This window comes from Vulpes vulpes, chromosome 4 (genome assembly GCF_048418805.1).
Source record: "Vulpes vulpes isolate BD-2025 chromosome 4, VulVul3, whole genome shotgun sequence".
Lineage (NCBI taxonomy): Eukaryota > Metazoa > Chordata > Mammalia > Carnivora > Canidae > Vulpes > Vulpes vulpes.
The window spans coordinates 3,456,431-3,474,215 of record NC_132783.1 but is presented as its reverse complement, the minus strand read 5'-3'; the positions used below and the strand labels follow the sequence as shown (position 1 = coordinate 3,474,215).

At 50.9% G+C, this 17,785-nt stretch overlaps 1 protein-coding gene across 4 annotated transcripts in view; it reads right to left on the bottom strand.

Annotated features, from left to right (window-relative positions):
* Positions 1-3,448: 3,448 nt before the first annotated feature.
* Positions 3,449-17,785, bottom strand: part of MAML3 (mastermind like transcriptional coactivator 3) — a 407,787-nt gene continuing 393,450 nt past the window's right edge. For 2 of the 4 annotated variants that reach the window (XM_072755217.1, XM_072755220.1), the window contains exons 3-5: positions 14,405-14,713; positions 10,624-10,708; positions 3,449-6,566 (exon numbers count right to left, since the gene is read on the bottom strand). In XM_072755217.1, coding sequence (XP_072611318.1) covers positions 5,578-6,566; positions 10,624-10,708; positions 14,405-14,713 — 1,383 coding nt within the window. In that variant the 3' untranslated portion in view covers positions 3,449-5,577. The remainder of the gene's footprint in view (positions 6,567-10,623; positions 10,709-14,404; positions 14,714-17,785) is intronic. The other 2 variants (XM_072755218.1, XM_072755219.1) reach the window with 2 other exon arrangements.

Here is a 17,785-nt window from a genome sequence, read left to right as displayed (position 1 = left end):
TTCCGATCTGAGAGTTATATATATATGTTTTGTATATTAATGAGTTCATGGGGTTTATTTTTAGAAATCAGGTTGTCTCAAGAAAATGTTATGAAAAAAGGGATGGAGAACTATTCTATATTAAAAAGAGTCTTAAGAGGCATAAAAACCAAATGGCAATATGAGATCCTTGATTAAATACCGGTTGGAAAAAAAACAAAAAACAACAACAACAACAACAAAAAACCCAGCTGTGGAAGACATTTGGGAGACAATTGGGACAATCTGAATGTAAAGTGAGAATTAGATGATATTAGGGAATTAATGTTAATTTTGTGAGGTGTGATAACGATCTTGTAGCTAAGGAAGAGGATGTCCTAATTCTTGGGAGCTGCTTGTTGAGGGGTTGAGGGGTGAAGTAGCTGAACGGGTATAACTTATTTGAAATGGTTCTGCAAAGTATGTATGTAAAGCACATATGGCAAAGTATTAGTTTCTAAACTGAGGCAGGTGTATGGTTATTCATCGTACTGTCTACTTTTCTGTCCGATAGAATGTTCGTAATGAAAAGTTTAAAGATCATTTCTAAGAAGTTAAAGCCTAAAATCAGATTTTTGGTTTCAGCTCTGAAGTTTTTTTTTTTTTTTTTTTTTTTTTTTTTTTTTTTTTTAAATTGAGCACTACATGCTTGCTTTGGGATCTGTGGGACTGATGGGGCCGCAGCATGAGCGGTGGCCTAGCAGCTGTCCGGGGCACGGCGGGGTCACTTGGGCCCCACTTGTGTGGATGCTGCCATAATTGCCTCCACCTGTTGCATGAAATCAGCCAGGTTGTGGTAGCTTGCCCAGGAGACACCAGAGTGGGAGTCAGATGTCCTTGGAACTTAAAAAGAGACCAGAGGACAAAACTGAAGAGAGAAGAGGGGGAAAAAACAAACAAACAAAAAATAAATAAAATGATACAGGACTGGGCATACAAACAAGTAGCCCTGTTCCCTTCCCAGGCACTTCCCCTCCCCTTTTACAGGGTTGGAGGTGGGTGCAGTATTTGTTAATATGGAAAAATACCAGGTCATTTGGTTTTTTGCTCTTTGTCTCCAATTTTCCTTGAAAAGAATGGTCACAGGCTCCTCAGGTGAGAGAGCTCACCTGATGCTTCTGGGCACTCCTTTTTTTAAATTAAATTAAATTAAATTAAATTTTATTTTTTTAATAAATTTATTTTTTATTGGTGTTCAATTTGCCAACATACAGAATAACACCCAGTGCTCATCCTGTCAAGTGTCCCCCTCAGTGCCCGTCACCCAGTCAGCCCCACCCTTGCCCCCCTCCCCTTCCACCACCCCTAGTTCGTTTCCCAGAGTTAGGAGTCTTCATGTTCTGTCTCCCTTTCTGATATTTTCTGGGCGCTCCTTAACTTTCAGCACTAAAATACATCTTTCTCACTGGGACAGATGCTTCGTGGCTTCCTGGGTAGATGTCTGCTTTCTGCTTCTTCCCCCTTCACACACTGACCGCACTGGGATTTGGGGATTGTAAATAGGTCCCTAAGATTACCTACCGGGAGTCGTGCTGAAGGACAAGGGGCTGCCGTTCGTCCAGTGCACAACACGCTTTCGTGTGAATGAAAACGTGTGGTTTTAGTTACTCGGGACTAGGCTAAGTACGTCAGTCTTACTTCTGTTTATCAGCCTTCCGCCCTCCTGCCCCTACCGCCCGAATCCGTTCATCCTTCAACTCGTGTTACCTGCAGGAGTGCTGAGCCTTATCACTGGCACAGAGCCTGGCGTCCCACTGTTCCCTCCAGCCCGTTAGGTGCCAGCCGGCCAGGAACCCCAGGCCCCTGGGGGGAGGGCCGGCCTCTTCGTCCACTGCAGTCTTCGTCTTGGTTGGTACGTATTAAAACTCACCTTTGTTTTGGGTCTGTTTTTTTTTTTTTTTAAGATCTTATTTATTTATTCATGAGAGAAGCACACACACACACACACACACACAGAGAGAGAGAGAGACAGAGAGACAGAGACACAGGCAGAGGGAGAAGCAGGCTCCATGCACCGGGAGCCCGATGTGGGATTCGATCCCGGGTCTCCAGGATCGCGCCCTGGGCCAAAGGCAGGCGCTAAACCGCTGAGCCACTCAGGGATCCCTGTTTTGGGTCTGTTTTTGATGATGATTTTATTCCGTGCTTGTGGCCTATTTTGCTGCTTAACCCAGATGGTTTTGAATCGTGTCGTTTGACTATGCTTTTTCCAGTTCCATGGGAAGTCTTAGGTCAAGTCTCCTGGAAGGGGAGGGGTGGAGTCACATGTGTGTGATTCACCAACGGAGGGCCCCAGGAGGGTAATCAGAACAGAGTGGGGAAGGGCGAGAAGCCAGGTAAGGGGCAACTAGAGGCAAAGTCCCAGCCTTTGCCCGATCCCACAGGGGGGCCCTAGAACCCACATCCTACCTTGGAGCTCATCCAGGCCACCTGACCCCGTCCTCACACTCCGGCACTAGCGGGTCACTGACTCCCGTGGATCTGGAGAAATGTACACCTCTTACCATCCCCGATAACCTGTAGATGGTGCAGGCAAAGCCAGGCCCGGGCCCAGGGCGGTCCTTCGGAGAGAGATGCGGCCAGGGCTGGTGGAAATGAGGTGTCCGTGGGGTGTGTGCGTGGATGTGTGCACAGGCGGTGTCCACTATAGTGGGGCAAGGCCCCTGTATTACTTTCCCTTCCATATATTCCTTGAGGTCTCTTCCTTCTTTCTTCCATTTATTTATTTTTAAAGATTTTTATTTATTCATGAGAGACAGAGGCAGAGACATAGAGGGAGAAGCAGGCTCCCTGCGGGTAGCCGGATGCGGGACTTGATCCCTGGACCCGGGATCACACCCTGAGTCGAAGGCAGATGCTCAACCACTGAGCCACCCAGGCAGCCCTTTTTTTTAAATGAAAATTTTATCATCAACTTTCTAAATCCTCTGAATGAACCAGTTGAAAACTGAATTGTGGGGATCCCTGGGTGGCTCAGTAGTTTAGCACTGCCTTCGGCCCAGGGCCTGATCCTGGAGACCCGGGTTCGAGTCCCATGTCGGGCTCCCTGCATGGAGCCTGCTCCTCCCTCTGCCTGTGTCTCTGCCTCTCTCTCTGTGTGTCTCTCATGAATAAATAAATAAAATCTTAAAAAAAAAAACTGAGTTGTTTCAGCACGAATCTACAAATGGGACTTCAGTAGGTTCCTTTCAATGCTAACTTTTCTCTTCTCTTTGCTACATCCCTCGGGTTGCAAAGTTTGAAAGTTTCAGTTGTGTGGTTGAATTAAAGTGACTGGAAATGATTGATCTCCACTGTTAAATAAAGGTTTAATGATATCAAGAATTTTGAGACAAGAACTGCAGTTAATCAACTAAAACCCAGGCATTGTATATCTGTTGAATTTAGGTGGGAGATCCAGTGACAATCCTAAAATAAACTATGCTTTGGGTTGATTCAGATAATGATCTTTTATTTGTTTTCTTTTCTTTAAAAGTGGTATGTCAACATCACTTCATTTCTACATTTCAGAGTTCTGTACATTTCTTAAAAGGAAATAAGCAATGCTCAATGTACAAAGTAAAAACAGAAAACTAGAAAAATCTGAATAAAATGGAGCAAGTTGCCATAGGTCATACAGTACAAATTAGTCATTAGATGTCATCTGAAGTGCAATATACCACTGCTGTGATGATGAGTTAAGGAATGAAATAAAAATACTCTATTTTAAACAAACAGTATATATATATTTATATGTATATTTTTTACAGATAGTAGACCCAGTGATATCTGCAGTATTGTAAAAACTTATTTACAAATAACTTTTTTTTTTTTAGACATTACATATACATCAGCACCGTAGTAAAAACAAAAACAAAAACAAAACAAAACGACCTTATGAAAGTCTACCTCTCTATTGAGTTGGTCCCAGTACTAAGCATTTGGAGGAAGCTATTAAAAGGTAATGGAGCCCCCCGCACCCCTCAGCCACCTCCAGTTTCTCATCATTGCTTCTGTGTTTCCTGTACCTTTCAGATAAAGGTATGGTTTTCCGTCTTCTTGCTCGTTTACTTCGTTTGTTTGTTTTTTTGGTTTTTATCTGTTTCTACTCGAGACTTTCCATGGCGGGGTGTCCCTCCCAGGCGAGGAGGTCGTGGTCAGCTGCCACCACCTGTACCCAGGAGGAGCAGAGCCCGGGTCTGGGCCTCCTCTGCCCTCCAGCCCGCCCTGGCTCGGTGCATCCACCGCCTCGACGTGCGAGCAAAGCCAGCGGCAGTGTGTGCACCCCGCCTTCCACGGAGCCCCCGCCTCAGCCCCCCTTGAGCGGGCCCCAGAGGGAGCCAGGCTTTGGGACACGTAGGGAGCGAGCATGTGGTGGGGGCCGAGCGCTGGCCCCCCGTTCTCTAGACGAGGATGAGGCCACAAGGCCTGCAGAGGCCGCGAGGGCCTGGGGCTCCGGAGCCCAGGCTGCCCAAGCCTCGCACAGACCTTGCCGGGCGACGGGAGAGAGTCACAGAGAGGACACCTGTACGGGCCTCTTGGAGCGGAGGACTTTGCCCCCGTGGAAGGAGCCGTCTCTTCCTCCTGTTTATTGTCCAGACATGTCAGGTGGAGCAAGTGACTTTGCAGTTCCTTGTCCCCCAGTGTTCTGGGTTGGGCTTTCCGGCGAGGCCAGCTTCCCAGCATCGCCCCTGGGCTGCTTCCACGGGGGGCCAGCGTGGGCGCCCCTGGGCGGGCCTCACGGGGGCTCACAGCAGCTCACTGGGGAGCTCAGAGGGCCTGCCCGCCGGGCCGGAGAGCTGCCCCCCAGCCACCGTCGGGGGGATGACTCCAGTGCTGCCTTCGCATCCCAGGCCTCACCGAAGTTCCCGCATCCATTCTGTTCCAGGCCCCCCAGTGCAAAAGCTTCGTCTGCCAGCGTCTGCGTAGACCAGCCGGGGCAGGATGGGGCGGAGGCCCGAAGCGCCAGGGCAGTGCTGCGGGGGAGGCGGGACGGCCTCGGTGCACCTGCGGGACACGGCCCCCCGCTCTGGGGCGCCCCCCTCCCCCCGGGTCCGTGTGAGGGGCTCCTGAGGGCCAGCACCGGGCAGCAGCCAGGTCTCCCGGGACCTGACCCCGGCCTCGGCTGACGCCCCCATACGGTGAGTCCTGGCGCCTGACCCTGACCGGCGTGCTTGCAGGTGCAAACCAGCGGCCTCGGCTCCGGGAGGGCTGGCCTCCTGCCCCACCTGCCTCACCTGCCTCCACCTGGGCCGGGCAGCTCCGGGAGGGCCGGCCGCCTGCCCCTCCTGCCCCACCTACCCCATCTGCCTCTACCTGGGGCTGGGCAGCTCCGGGAGGGTCGGCCTCCTGCCCCTCCTGCCGCACCTGCCTCCACCGCGTCTCCCTCCTTGCGGCGGCCCAGCGCGATGGCCCCATCGCCGCGGGGAGCGGGGGGAGCAGGCCCGGCCCGGCGTGGCACCGGCGCTCTCCGGGTCGTCCGGCTGCAGTTCTGCTCAGTTTACGGGGTCGACGAAACAAAACCGGGGCCGGCTCGACAGCCTGTTTCCCTGTCACGTGCGGGCTCCTGGGGCTCCCCGGCTAGGGGTTCCCGAACAGCTCGTCGAGCTCCTGCATCCACTCGTCCCCCGGCCCCGCCTTGATGATGGAGTCCACGAGGTCCGCGCCGTCGGGGAGCCCGGGGAACGGAGCGGCGGCCGCGTCGCCGCCGAAGCCATAGGGCCCGTCCTGCGGGGGGTTCCGCTCGTAGGCCTGGCCCGGGCCGAAGCTGCCGCTGGGCACCTGCTGCGGTGCCGGGGGCGGGCCGAACGGCGGCAGCCCGGGCACCCCCTGGCCCAGGCCGGACAGGAGCATCGGCCTGGCCTGGCCGCCGCCCTGCTGCCCCGGGAGCGCGGGCATCACCTGCCGACCCGCGGCCCCCGGGGCGAGGGGCCTGGGGGCGCCCGCGGCCGCGTCCACCACGGGGCCCAGCGCCTGCGGGAAGTGCTGCTTGCTCAGCCGCGGCTGGCCAGCCTGCAGCGGGTAGCCGGCGCCGTTGTTGAAGGAGCCCAGGTCCCCACTAGTCCTCCCGGGCACCCCCTGCAAGCTCCTCTGCTGCCAGCCCTGCGTCCCCTGCTGGACGGTCCCCAGGATGCCCTGCAGCCGGGGCGGGCCCTGGGGCCTCGGCAGGGCCTGGCTCACCGGCCCCTTCATCTGCGGGTGCTGCTGGGCGATGGCCGAGTTCACCAGCATGCTCTGCCCAAAACCACTCACCATGCCCACCCCTGGCCCGGAGGCGGGCGGCCTTGTCCCCTGGGCTTGGCTGTGTGCGATGCCCATGCCACTTTGGTTTGGGTGCTGCAACATTTGGGTCATTCCTGTGCTCATGTTGTACATTCCCGGCTGGCTGGTAGGCGGGTTGCTGTAAGGGGCCAGTCCCATCTCCGACTGGGCTGGGGCCGTGCCCATGGTCCCCGGGTTCTGTGAGGGCCCCATGCCCATCATGCCTGCGTTCTGTGCCATCAACCGCGACGTCCGAATGCTCTGGAGGGCTGCCTGGCTTCTCACGGCTGCTATATCCTGGGGAGAACCTACAGGGGAGAGTAAGACATACCCGTTCACTCCTCGCCATCAACAACTTACGTGTTGTTGGGATCGTCTTCAGGCATGACAAATACTTCCATGTGAAAGGGTCTACTCTGATGATAAGTCCTTAGTAAGCAACAGTCATTCTTCCATAACATACGGTGATCGTAAAAAGAATTCAGAAACTATCGAAAAGTACAGAGATGAAAACTAAAGTTACCTGAAACCCCCCACCCAGAGGTAACCACTGCTAACTCCTATAAACAGACACGCGAAAATAGAGATGTACGGGACCCACGCTTTTGTAGTTGGCCTGATATACTCTGCTGTTATTGTTCACATCTGAGAAGCAAATTGTTTCTCACTCATCTTGCTCTGATGCCCTCCTCAACCAATCAGATCCCATTATTCTTGGAGGTGAGAGGGAATTCACCTCCTGGGCTAGATTAAGAAGAAACGGCTGACCACTTTGTGTCTTCTATTTGTGAAGCGGAACATGGTTCAGTAGAGAATACTATCAATAAAGGCCATTACACTAATTTCCCTTCAGACTCGAGCAGGATTTGAGAGGTTAAAGGCCACCGCTTCTGCTAAGAAGCTGTTTCGACAGATGGGACATTTTTTGGATCCACTCTATAGATTTCCACATGCTCCAGATTCTCTGAATCATAACCTGTCCGTGCAAACTGGCCAGCTTCCTGAGCTAGAAAAAGAAATCATCCTGTTTCTTGTTCCTCAGCAGTGAACTTTATCCATTTCTTTTTTTTTTTTTTATTAAGGTTTTATTTATTTATTCATGAGAGACAGAGAAAGAGAGGGAGGCAGGGACAGAGGGAGAAGCAGGCTCCCCGCAGGACAAGGAGCCCGACGTGGGGCTCGATCCCAGGACCCCAAGATCATGACCTGAGCTGAAGGCGGATGCTTCACTGAGCCACCCAGGTGCCCCGACTTTCTGCATTTCTGCAGCCAAGTCCACTCAACTCTTTCAAATAGGCACTGACTATTTCTCTTAGCAGATGGCTAACATGGTTTTAATGATGTTTAAAAGTTGGCCAGAGTATGAATGCCAACTCCCTTAACTCCAATTAGGCATTTCAGTGAGTCCCTCTTTACATGGTCCTAGGAAATTTCCAGATCAGCCAAGAGAATAGAAATGTCACCCTCAGAACTCCAGTCAATGTTGTAAAGGGCTAGGAGGTGCACAAAAATGAGTTTTTTTTTTTTTCTGTGTCCCTGCTAATGATTAAGTCTATGAGACAAAGAAAAATAGTTTTTTTTTTTTTTTTGGACACTTAAAAAAGATGCAGCATGGGAGCCAATCGATATTATAAGCAAATGCGATACTACCTGGAACTGGGTTGAGAAACCAGATGAGAACAGTGTAAGCTTGTTAAGCCTGGCACCTGGGCAGTAAGTGTGTTTCTATCTTCCTGATGGGGTTATTGATTTCTGGGCAGCACATATGTCTCCATATTTTCTTTCTTTCTTTAAGAAAGAAAATTATGGGAATTTTCATTATAACTTAAGTTTTTGTGGCTTGAGATCAATATCATGCTGCATTGAGAAATGAAACGGTTTCTGTGGGCAAAGCTGGAAGGGCTGGGGGGAGAGCTCTAGAAATGTTTCAGTTTTTTGTTTTAAGCTTCATTATATCTAAGTGATTTAAAAAAAATATCAAAAGTTCCTGTTAAACACTGGATGGAAGTCTATATTGCAATTTGTAATCTTGTTACGAAGTTTTGTGACCTTAACGACTAAATCTGTATTGACTGCATGGCCAATCTGATCAACTGTGGTGAAATGGGTTATTGAGTTGTTTATAAAAAAAATTTAAGGAGAAAATATTGCTGACTCAGAGACTGATTGGCTAGACCTGAATTACATAAACAGGCTGATGAGCTGCTGGAAACAAAAAGACTTTCATATTTTGGACATTTTTCTTGTATGTTTATAATGGCTATGTTGAGGGACTGGAGATGGTCTGGGCTACTTTGGTGAGTGGGATATAGGTGCGTCTCTTCAGAGGACAGAAATGCTGCAATGCCTTTTAAGAGGTATTGAAGCCTTAATCCAAGCCAACCTCTATTTTTAGTATACGATGACTGTCTTATCTAGGTGGAACTCTTAAGAAAAACAAAAGGGGGTATTTTATTTATTTTATTTTATTTTATTTTATTTTATTTTATTTTATTTATTTTATTTTATTTTATTTTATTTATTTATTTATTTATTTTTAAAGGGGGCATTTTAAAACCAGCAATCAAGGGACGCCTGGGTGGCTCAGTGGTGGAGCCTTTGGCTCAGGTCATGACCCTGGGTCCTGGAATCAGGTTCTGCATCAGGGTCCCTGCATGGAGCCTGCTTCTCCCTTTGCCTGTGTCTCTGCCTCTCTCTCTGTGTCTCTCGTGAATAAAGAAGTAAAATCTTAAAAAAAAAAAAAAAAAAAGAATCTCTAAAACCAGCAATCAGCATCTTATTTTTATCCCAAGGAGAAAGCAAAACACTTTTATTCATCTAGTTTTATGCTTTTAAAAATATATAGAGAAAAAAATGCAAATGTGCCCAGAGAACTACCTTGTCTTTATCTGATTACTATATATGTTAAATAATAGACTAATTTTTTCTTCTTTTATTTTTATCCAAAACAGGTATTATTGTGGGACACTGTACTCAAATTAATTTTCTTGTCCACTGGTTAACGTAACAATGTCAAAGAAAATCCTCCATATTCAAATAGAGATCATGTGCAATTTTTTTCTTAAAAGGGTCTGTTTTCCTTTTTCACTCACAGGAAGCCTGTATTTGTGAAAAATAAGCATTTCTCCATAGGCATGTAACATTGCCCAGAGGCATAAAACTCAATAAGAGAAAGATAGTCATTAAACCTTTGAAATGTGTAGTGGTGAGAATGTGTGGAGGTTCTCATGCAAGTTATTCCTAACAGAACTCTCCAAGGACAGTACTTCTTATCTACCAATTTGCTATTTTCCCAGATACATAACATTATGATATCTAAGGTGTTAGTAAAATAAAATAGGGAAGGGAGTAAAAAAAAGAAAAAAAAAAGGAAAGGAAAAAAGTGTATAAATCAGCTCAGGGACCCTACAATGTCACCGGCTGCTTATATTAAGTACAGCTAAATTTCTAGGTTGATTACCTATGGGGTGGGGTTTTAGAAAAGTTCAGAGTAGAACTTTTAAACTGGACCCAAAGCATACAGAATAATTCGAAATACAGAAGAAGTATTAAATTTTGGTGGGTCCCTTTATTCCAAAAGATAATGAATGAGTTATGAACCTAGAAAGGTCAAGGGACGCCATGCTGGGTTTAGAGGATTTCATTTTTTTAATTAGTTCTTAATAGAAATCATTGGTTTGGGATGCCTGGGTGGCTTAGTGGTTGAGCATCTGCCTTCAGCCCAGGAAGTGATTCTAGGGTCCCGGGATCGAGTCCCACATGGGGCCCCCTGCATGGAGCCTGCTTCTCCCTCTGCCTCTCTCTCTCTCTCTGTGCCTCTCATGAATAAATAAAATCTTAAAAAAAAAAAAAAGAAAGCAAACGAGATTAAAAAAAAAAAGAAAAAAAATGCAACCAACCCCAACCCATCCCCAATATTTCTCTTAGAAAATCACATCTCGCAGGAGAGATGTGACACAGGGCTGTTCCTCCCACGCTCCCCGAGAGCAGATCTTGAACCAACCAGGGGCCAGTATGTCCTTACTGGCTATCAAACTACGGAAAGACCTCCGTAGGTTTGGTCAAGAATGGCTGCCCCAGCCTAGCCCCCTGCAGCCACTCTGACCCCCTGTGAGGCCCACCGGGGCCTGTGTGTGACCCAGCCGCCAGAACGGGGAATGCATGGCACAGGAGGGGGCTCCCAAGGTGCATCTTCTGACTGATGGAGACCCTCTGCCTTTAAGTATTTTTATTTTTATTTTTTTATTATTATTTTTTTCCTTGACCCGAACACAAACCCCGCCCAGAGGGCGATGCCACTGGCGACACAGGCACGTACACTTCACAGCCAGGGGGGTACACAATGCAAGGGGTGGGCAGCCTCACCTTGGAACTGATTGACCTGCTGCACTGGGTACGGGCTCCGCTGCTGCTGGAGGTGCTGGCGGGGCAGGTGTGTCTGCTGCAGCTGCTGGAACGACAGACAGCGAGGGCAGGGAGGTGACATGGGGAGAGACAATGAAACATCGTGGCAGCGTTGAGGAAGGCCGTGTTAAGGCCCGAAGCGCTGCGGGGAGCCGTGAGGTGCGTCCGGGCAGGTGCACACAGCACGAGGTGGACCGGTTTTCACAAGAGGAACGCGTTCCCGGTGACAGCACCTGGCTCTAGCCCACCGGCTGGGCCCGAGCCCCGGATGCCCCTTCGGAGTCTGGACCCATCCCGGAGGCCCCCAGCCCGCCCCCCCACCCCACGCAGACTGGCCGGGTCTGCCCCACGGGGGTGCTGGGTGCACCGGGCGGCCTTCTGCACTCCACTCGCGGTCACTGCCGTGCGGGTCCCTTGGGGAGCACCTGGCACACCTGCTGCTCGCGGGGGCCGGGGACCGCGGGGGGGTTCTCGGCCTGACTCTCCAACAGCCGCCTGCATGCGCCTCCTAGCTCTGTGCCACTCAGCTCAGGGGACAAGCCACTCATTTCTAATGACCTACATAGATGCTTCCAGCACAGGAAGATGGGCTTCTCAGAGGCTATATATATATAAATAAAGGCTCGTCTTATTCCCACGAGGCCACGCTGCCTGTCAAATACGCCTGGGCAAGTACAACACACGGCACCTGGTGCCCTGGGGACACCGCGGGGGACTCGGCAGGTGCCAGCGGCAGGAGGCTGGCGACCTCGTCTCTCTCCGTCATGCACGGGGCTTCCTCGTGGCTGCTGTGATCCCCCCCACGCCGCGTGGGGACAGGGCAGGAACCCCGAGCAACGTGGAAAGGGCAGGGGAAGGGGCCTGTCGTCACCCCCTCCGGCCCCCGCGGAACAGTCGCAGGGCACCTGCCATCCGCCCGGGCTGGTAAAGACCACGCAGCAAGCAGCAAGGTCTTTATCATACACATAACACCCCTGGAGCACTTCGCACCTGACGCCTGGGTTTAGTTCTATTTTTTCCTCTTGTTTTTGTTTCCGGGCAGCTCTGTAATCTTCTTTCTCTTTCTCTTCCCCTTTCCTTTCTCTCCACAAGGCCAGCCGGCTCTCTGGCAACCGAAGAAAAGAGAGGCCTCTGCCCCGCTCACCCCATCCTGCGGTGCCTGCCGTGGCGTTTTGCACAAACTGTGGAAATTGATTAATTGTGTGGATAAAGTGTAGACGAGGAAGCACGTCAGTCTCCTGGGCGGCAAGGGACGGTGAGCCGAGCCCTCCGGGGGCCTCTCCTCAGCCTGACTTGTCATATTAGGTGAGCGTCTAAGCGTCCCACCGCCCGCTGGAAGCAGCAGCCTCGGGGTGGCCCGGGGTGGGGGTCAGGGCTCCGGTTCCAGGCCTGGGCCGTGCCTCCCTAGCTCCGAGAAGTCACACGAGCGCCCTGGCCTCAGTTTCCTCACGGGTAAGATACAAAAGCCGTCACGATCACCAACACCTCTTCCGGGTCTAAAATCCTAGGTTCCGGGGAACCTTCGTGAATGCACGAGGGGTGGCACGCTCCGTGCTCTTTGAGAATGAGGGATCAAAACACTTAAGTCACACGTGCTTGGCACGCGCTGTGCCGTGGTTCTGAAGTCCACCAGAACCGGTCCGAGCCCCCAGCCCCCCGCTTCGCCCCGCACCCGGCGTTCAGGAAGCCCCAGGCTCTCTAGTCGCTGCGCTCCGCAGGCAGGTTAGTAGGACACCGGGGCCGCTGGCACAGCCCAAGGAAGTCAGCCTGGCCTCCGTGTGGCAACAGCGTCCTCAAGACCAAAGACTGACGGCTCAGCACTCGCAGGCCCCGCGACAGCGCCCCACCAGCTGCAGACGGGCCGAGCACCTGCCTCCCGCAGCCTCCCAGCCTCCCTTCGGCCCCGTCCCACCGGCCTTGTGGCCGCAGCCCTCATGGCACACTCTGGGACCCCGGGGGCACGGGACAGGTCCCCCCACACCTGCGCACGGTCGCCCAAGAATCTTGCACGCCTTAGTCCACGTGATCCTTACCCCGGGCCCAGGACAAAGGCTGGGGACTGATCGACCCTCACCTGGCCCATGAGGAGGGAGGGTCAGAGGTTCTTCCAAAATCCTACACGAGCAAAGGATGGGGCACGTCCTGAGTTACACTGTTCTGCCCTCAGTCCCTCCTCATTGCTTGGTGCCCACAACCTGCTGGGGATGGCACCCGCTTCCCGATCTTTTCCAAGGAGCCCTGTGCCTCTCTGCGTCCTGGTTCAGAGGGGCGCCCTGCTCCCTGAGGTTTGGCTGCCCTCGCGGAGTGCCCCCCCTCCCCGGCTGGCCTGGCTACCCCGTCCCCTACCTGCCCCTGGGTCATGGCACGCACGGCACAGGCCACGGCTCAGAGCATCAGGCGCGCCCGACCCTCGCTGGATTGGCGGAGGAGAGGCCGTCCGAAGCCCAGTGTCCATTTGTCACTGCCTGAGACATGTGAGCCCGGTGCCTTGTCACACACCTTATGCAGGGTGAGAGGGAGAGAGGTCTGTTTGTCCAGGAGCTGCCAGGCGGCTGACCGACCTTGGTAGAGGGGAGATAATTACACAGCTGCTCAGGAACAAAAGTCAAGAACGGAACATACGGGAACCGGGCTCAGCAGTAGGATTTTTCCTACTTGGGGGGTGACTGGTGGTGTTGCTCTGAACTGCAGCTCTCGGTAGGGGCCTTGGCGGGTCTGCGTCCCACGCACTATCCCGTGTGCAGATGGAGACACGGATACGGGCACGTACTGTGTGTATGTACACGTACGTAGCGTACGTGTTGTATTTTATGTATTGATAAATTTCCAAAATTCGGATCGTATTAGGAATGTTCTGGGAGGGGAACTGGCACCCAGAGCTCTGTTGGGCTCTCAGCCTCATACGACGGCCTCACACCCACCTCCTGTCATCAGAGAGAGCTGCCCTGTGCAGACCCCACGGGAGCCAGCGAGGCATCTCCTGTGGAAGGCCTCAGGCCTTCCCCGGGATGCTAGGGAACCAGGCATGGCCATCTTGAAAAACAAAACACACAGACCTACAGAAGCAGCTCTCAGGGAAGGCTTTCTTTCAAAGCTGGAGGAATTATATGGCAAGGGTGGACAAAGATGCCGAAGGTAAGGCTTTATTTGTGTTAGGCCTTCCTTTAACTCAAAGATTTCTTGAGCTGTTTTAAAGCTGTTGGGAATCTTCTTAAGTTTGCACCCTTTCCGTGACCCTGAGTTCAGGTTTCCAGGTAGTTCTGTGAGCCCTATTATTCTTCTATTGTTCCTGTCCCATTGTTCATGACCAATTCTGTAGAATTCTCCTCGATCCCTCCTTCTGACATTTTCCTTCAAGAAGCAAAGTTCTCTGAGTTATTTTCTTTTTCTCTTCGTGCTAGAAATATTAGCGTCTATGAAGAATGTGAGGCAGCCTCCCAGCCCCCATACTGATGGGCGCAGACCCCTGCTCCAGAAACCAGAAGAAAAGGAGTCGGGCTTGAATCAAAGAAATGTCTCCGGCAAATGGGCCTTCGCTTGATGGCCAAGGCCTGTCTTTTAAGAACAAACTCATTCGCTCTAAGAAAAAGCCTAAGTAATTGAAAGGTCTACCTTCTGCAGGGTCTTCGGTGATTATGGGAAATGCTGGACTGTGACTATTTTGACAAAGGACATGAACTGGAACTCTCCTGCAGACACCAGGCACTGAATAAATGCTTGCTGAATAAATGAATCGTGTTACCTGCTCGGCCAGAATCTGCTGCTGTTGCTGCTGCTGCTGCTGTTGCTGTTGCTGCTGTTGCTGCTGCTGCTGTTGCTGCTGCTGCTGCTGCTGCTGCTGCCTTTGCTCCCGCAGGAACTGTTGCTTCTGCTGCTCCATCAACTGGGCCCGCTGGTCAATGAGCATCTGCTTCATGATGGCAGCCTGGGGCTGGCTGCTGAGGAAGCCAGGACCCGCAGGACTGGCTCCGGAGACCATGCCGCCCGAGCCCGGGGGCACCGAGGACTGCATGGAGCCTGTGGTCCGGGGAAGTCCAACTGGGTGCTGCTCCTGGGAGGACAGCAAGACGAGAGAAGGCACAGATTTCATACTTGAAAGGAAGCATGGGGCAGAGGCCTCGGCTTGTGGACCTGAGGGGTTCCGGGAGGCACACACTCCATTCCACAAAAACAACCCAGTGATCCTCAAATCTGGCCTTGCCACAGCGGAACTGGAGGCCCGCAGGAGGACAGTAATAGAGGATGGCTCCGGGCAATCTGAGAGCAAGTCCAGCCTGTTTGATTAAGGGACAAAGACTGGGCAACCAGCTAACAGTCTGCACTCCTCCAAAGGAGAGACACCAAGACCCCAGGGTGGGCTCACCTCAAGTCTGGAACGAGAGAGCCTGGCCTTACCTCTTAGCCTCTTTCCTGCCTCCCTGGCCTAAGTGGACTTCTTCTTAGCTAAGTGGAGAGACATTCACAGAATTCTGGAATTTTTAAATCATTAGATCTACTATTCCATGGAATTCTAATTGATTGCAACATTGGAGAGCTTTGCTATATGTAAAAAAAAAAAAAAGAAAAAAAAAAAAAGAAAAAAAAAAGAAAAAAAAATCCAGCTAGTGGGAGTTGACAGTGAAAACTGGAAATGTGTGTTATTGAACAAAGCTATATAGTCTCCCGACATCTTTAAAAATAGAACTGAGCCTCCTATGTCTGGGACAATTTATAATGTGGGGGTTGATGGGGGTCTTCTGATTTTACAACTGTCTCCGTCAAACGATGGGAATTTGTAAGGATTTGTTCTTAAGGAGTAGAAAGTAAAGTGGCAGAGAACTACCCACAGACTAAGTGACTACTTGGAGAGCGTGCTCAGAGGGGAAGCCTATAACAGCCAGCCAGTGTAGACCAAGGAAAAAAGGCTGATGGGAAGCGTTGGTAGATGACCATACGATTCGGCTTCTAGATAGTTCCTTTCTTGTTCATCTACCAAGCACACCTGGTAATGGCAAGTATTGTGTGACTATCCCGCAGAAACGTCCCTTTTGATTCGAGTTTCAGGTGATTAATCAGAACACAGCGGATCTCATGTCTGAGATGAGCACAAATTAAGTGGGCACACATGCAAGGACTTACCGGTCATAGTACAGGTACCATCATGAGGCCAGAATAGTAAGAAATGAGTATGAATAATTCTATAGTTATTTAAATATTTTCGTATCCAGTTAAACTAGATTTTAATATTTTTCCTACTTCTGCTTTGCTACCTCTTTGATTCACATATAGTCAAGCATGCTGGCCCTGTCCTCTCAAAAACATACTGTTGAGCGTGACCTCTGGCTCTCCTAGACAACAGCCCCGGATCTGATTCCGCACGGCCTGGACTTGTATACCTTCCCCTGTTGTGTGGTGCTCAGCCCCTCCTGCTTTTCTTTCCAGCTGCCAGATACCTCAACTACATCTCCAGCTGCTCTTCTTCCCTCCCTCCACCGACACAAATGAAACCAAACAAACAACAAACCACTTTCCCTCCTCCCCTGGGAACGAGAGGCCAAGAAGTCCTGCATAGTTAGTGCAGGAGCCCAGGTCACACTTAGCAAATGGAAGAATCGGAAAGAGCAGAATTGGAACGCTGAGCCTGAGTCTAAATTTAGTATCCCTTCCACCAGCCCAGGCCCGTCTCGGACTGCGGGGCTGTGGCACCAAGTGTCCACCCAAGACTTGCTTGCAGACTAAATATATAGTTCACCTCCCATAAGTGCACTGTGTTCTATTTTTCAAATGTAAGTGTCATTGCAAAACCCTTTTTGTCTTTGGGTATTTTCTCAGTAGACAATTATTAGGTAGAGAGCTGTCAAGTCTTTATGTGAAAAAGAAGTTATACTAAAAAAAAAAAAAAAAAAAAAGCCAGAGACCTTAATGCTACCACAAAGTTTCCTTTAGGCCTGATCCCCAAAGGCATCAAGATACCTCAGAGTCTTCCGTTTCCCCCCCAATACTTGCTGCCCATTTCCCTGGCCCTCCTCCTAATGGGATAAAGCTGCTTCTTGCCACCCTTAGAAACAAATGGCCGATTTGACTTAACACTTTAACAAACAAATTCGCAGTGAAGTATAAATAGTTAACCGCTCAGCAAAAATACAGACTACAGGTTCCCCTCCACCATCCCCTCTGAGCCACATATTTCAGTGTATTTGATATTTTCCAGTTTTGATAAGGAAGAGTTAGGAAAAAAAAAATAAATAAAAGAGACCCAAGGGAAGATAAAGTCGGCTTCAGCTCGTTTTATGAGAGGGCTGGTCTGGGCGGGCCCCGGCTGGCCCTGTTTCTCTTTGGGCACTTTGGGATATTCTTATCCTGTGTGAGCAGCCCTGGGTAGATGGGGCGCATGCCTAGAAGGGGTAAGTAGGGCCGCGTTGCTTTCCTAGCCTTTGCTCCACCCAGCAAAGAAAGGGAGAGGCAAGTGAGGTAGTGAGGTAGATACATCCAACCACTTTTGGGCCCTGTCTTTTCCCCCAGTGGGGGAAAAATGTCCCAAAGGGACAGTTAGGTTATTACTTTCCAGGATCATGCATTTCTCCAAACGGTTCCCTCCCAAAGGTTTTGCCTTTGGGTTTCTTGCGGAAGACCTGGAGACCCAGGGGCAGGAGGGCCCTGGACGGTTTGAAGGCTTTGCCTTCCACATGAAACATTTGTGAGTCTAGGTGGATGCACCTCTCGAACTTGCCCAACGAGCTCTGCTGCACTCAGCAGCGGGTGAGGGACACCCGGAGCCCGGCCTCAAGTGTGTATTCCAAAGTGTGAAGCGCGCACCAAGCGACTCGCCTTACAAATGGGGCTGGCTCAGGCCATTAGCTGTTTCATATTACACGGCAGCTTTTAACCTCCAGTCTACCAGGGCTTAATGAGCAATGGCCTGTCGCATTTCAGGATTTCAAGCCGCCGCTCTTGTTTCTAAGGAGGACACACACTGCGCGTGCAATTAGAGAAAACCAGGCTGGGCTTTCGTCAGAGAAATGTAATGCCTGGGAGCCAAATGATGCAGTATTTTTAGTTTTAATTACTGGCTCCTTCTCCAGCCCGCCCCCTGCCCAACCACCTCCCTTGCATCTACCAAGAATCTTAACTCAGTAGCCTCCCC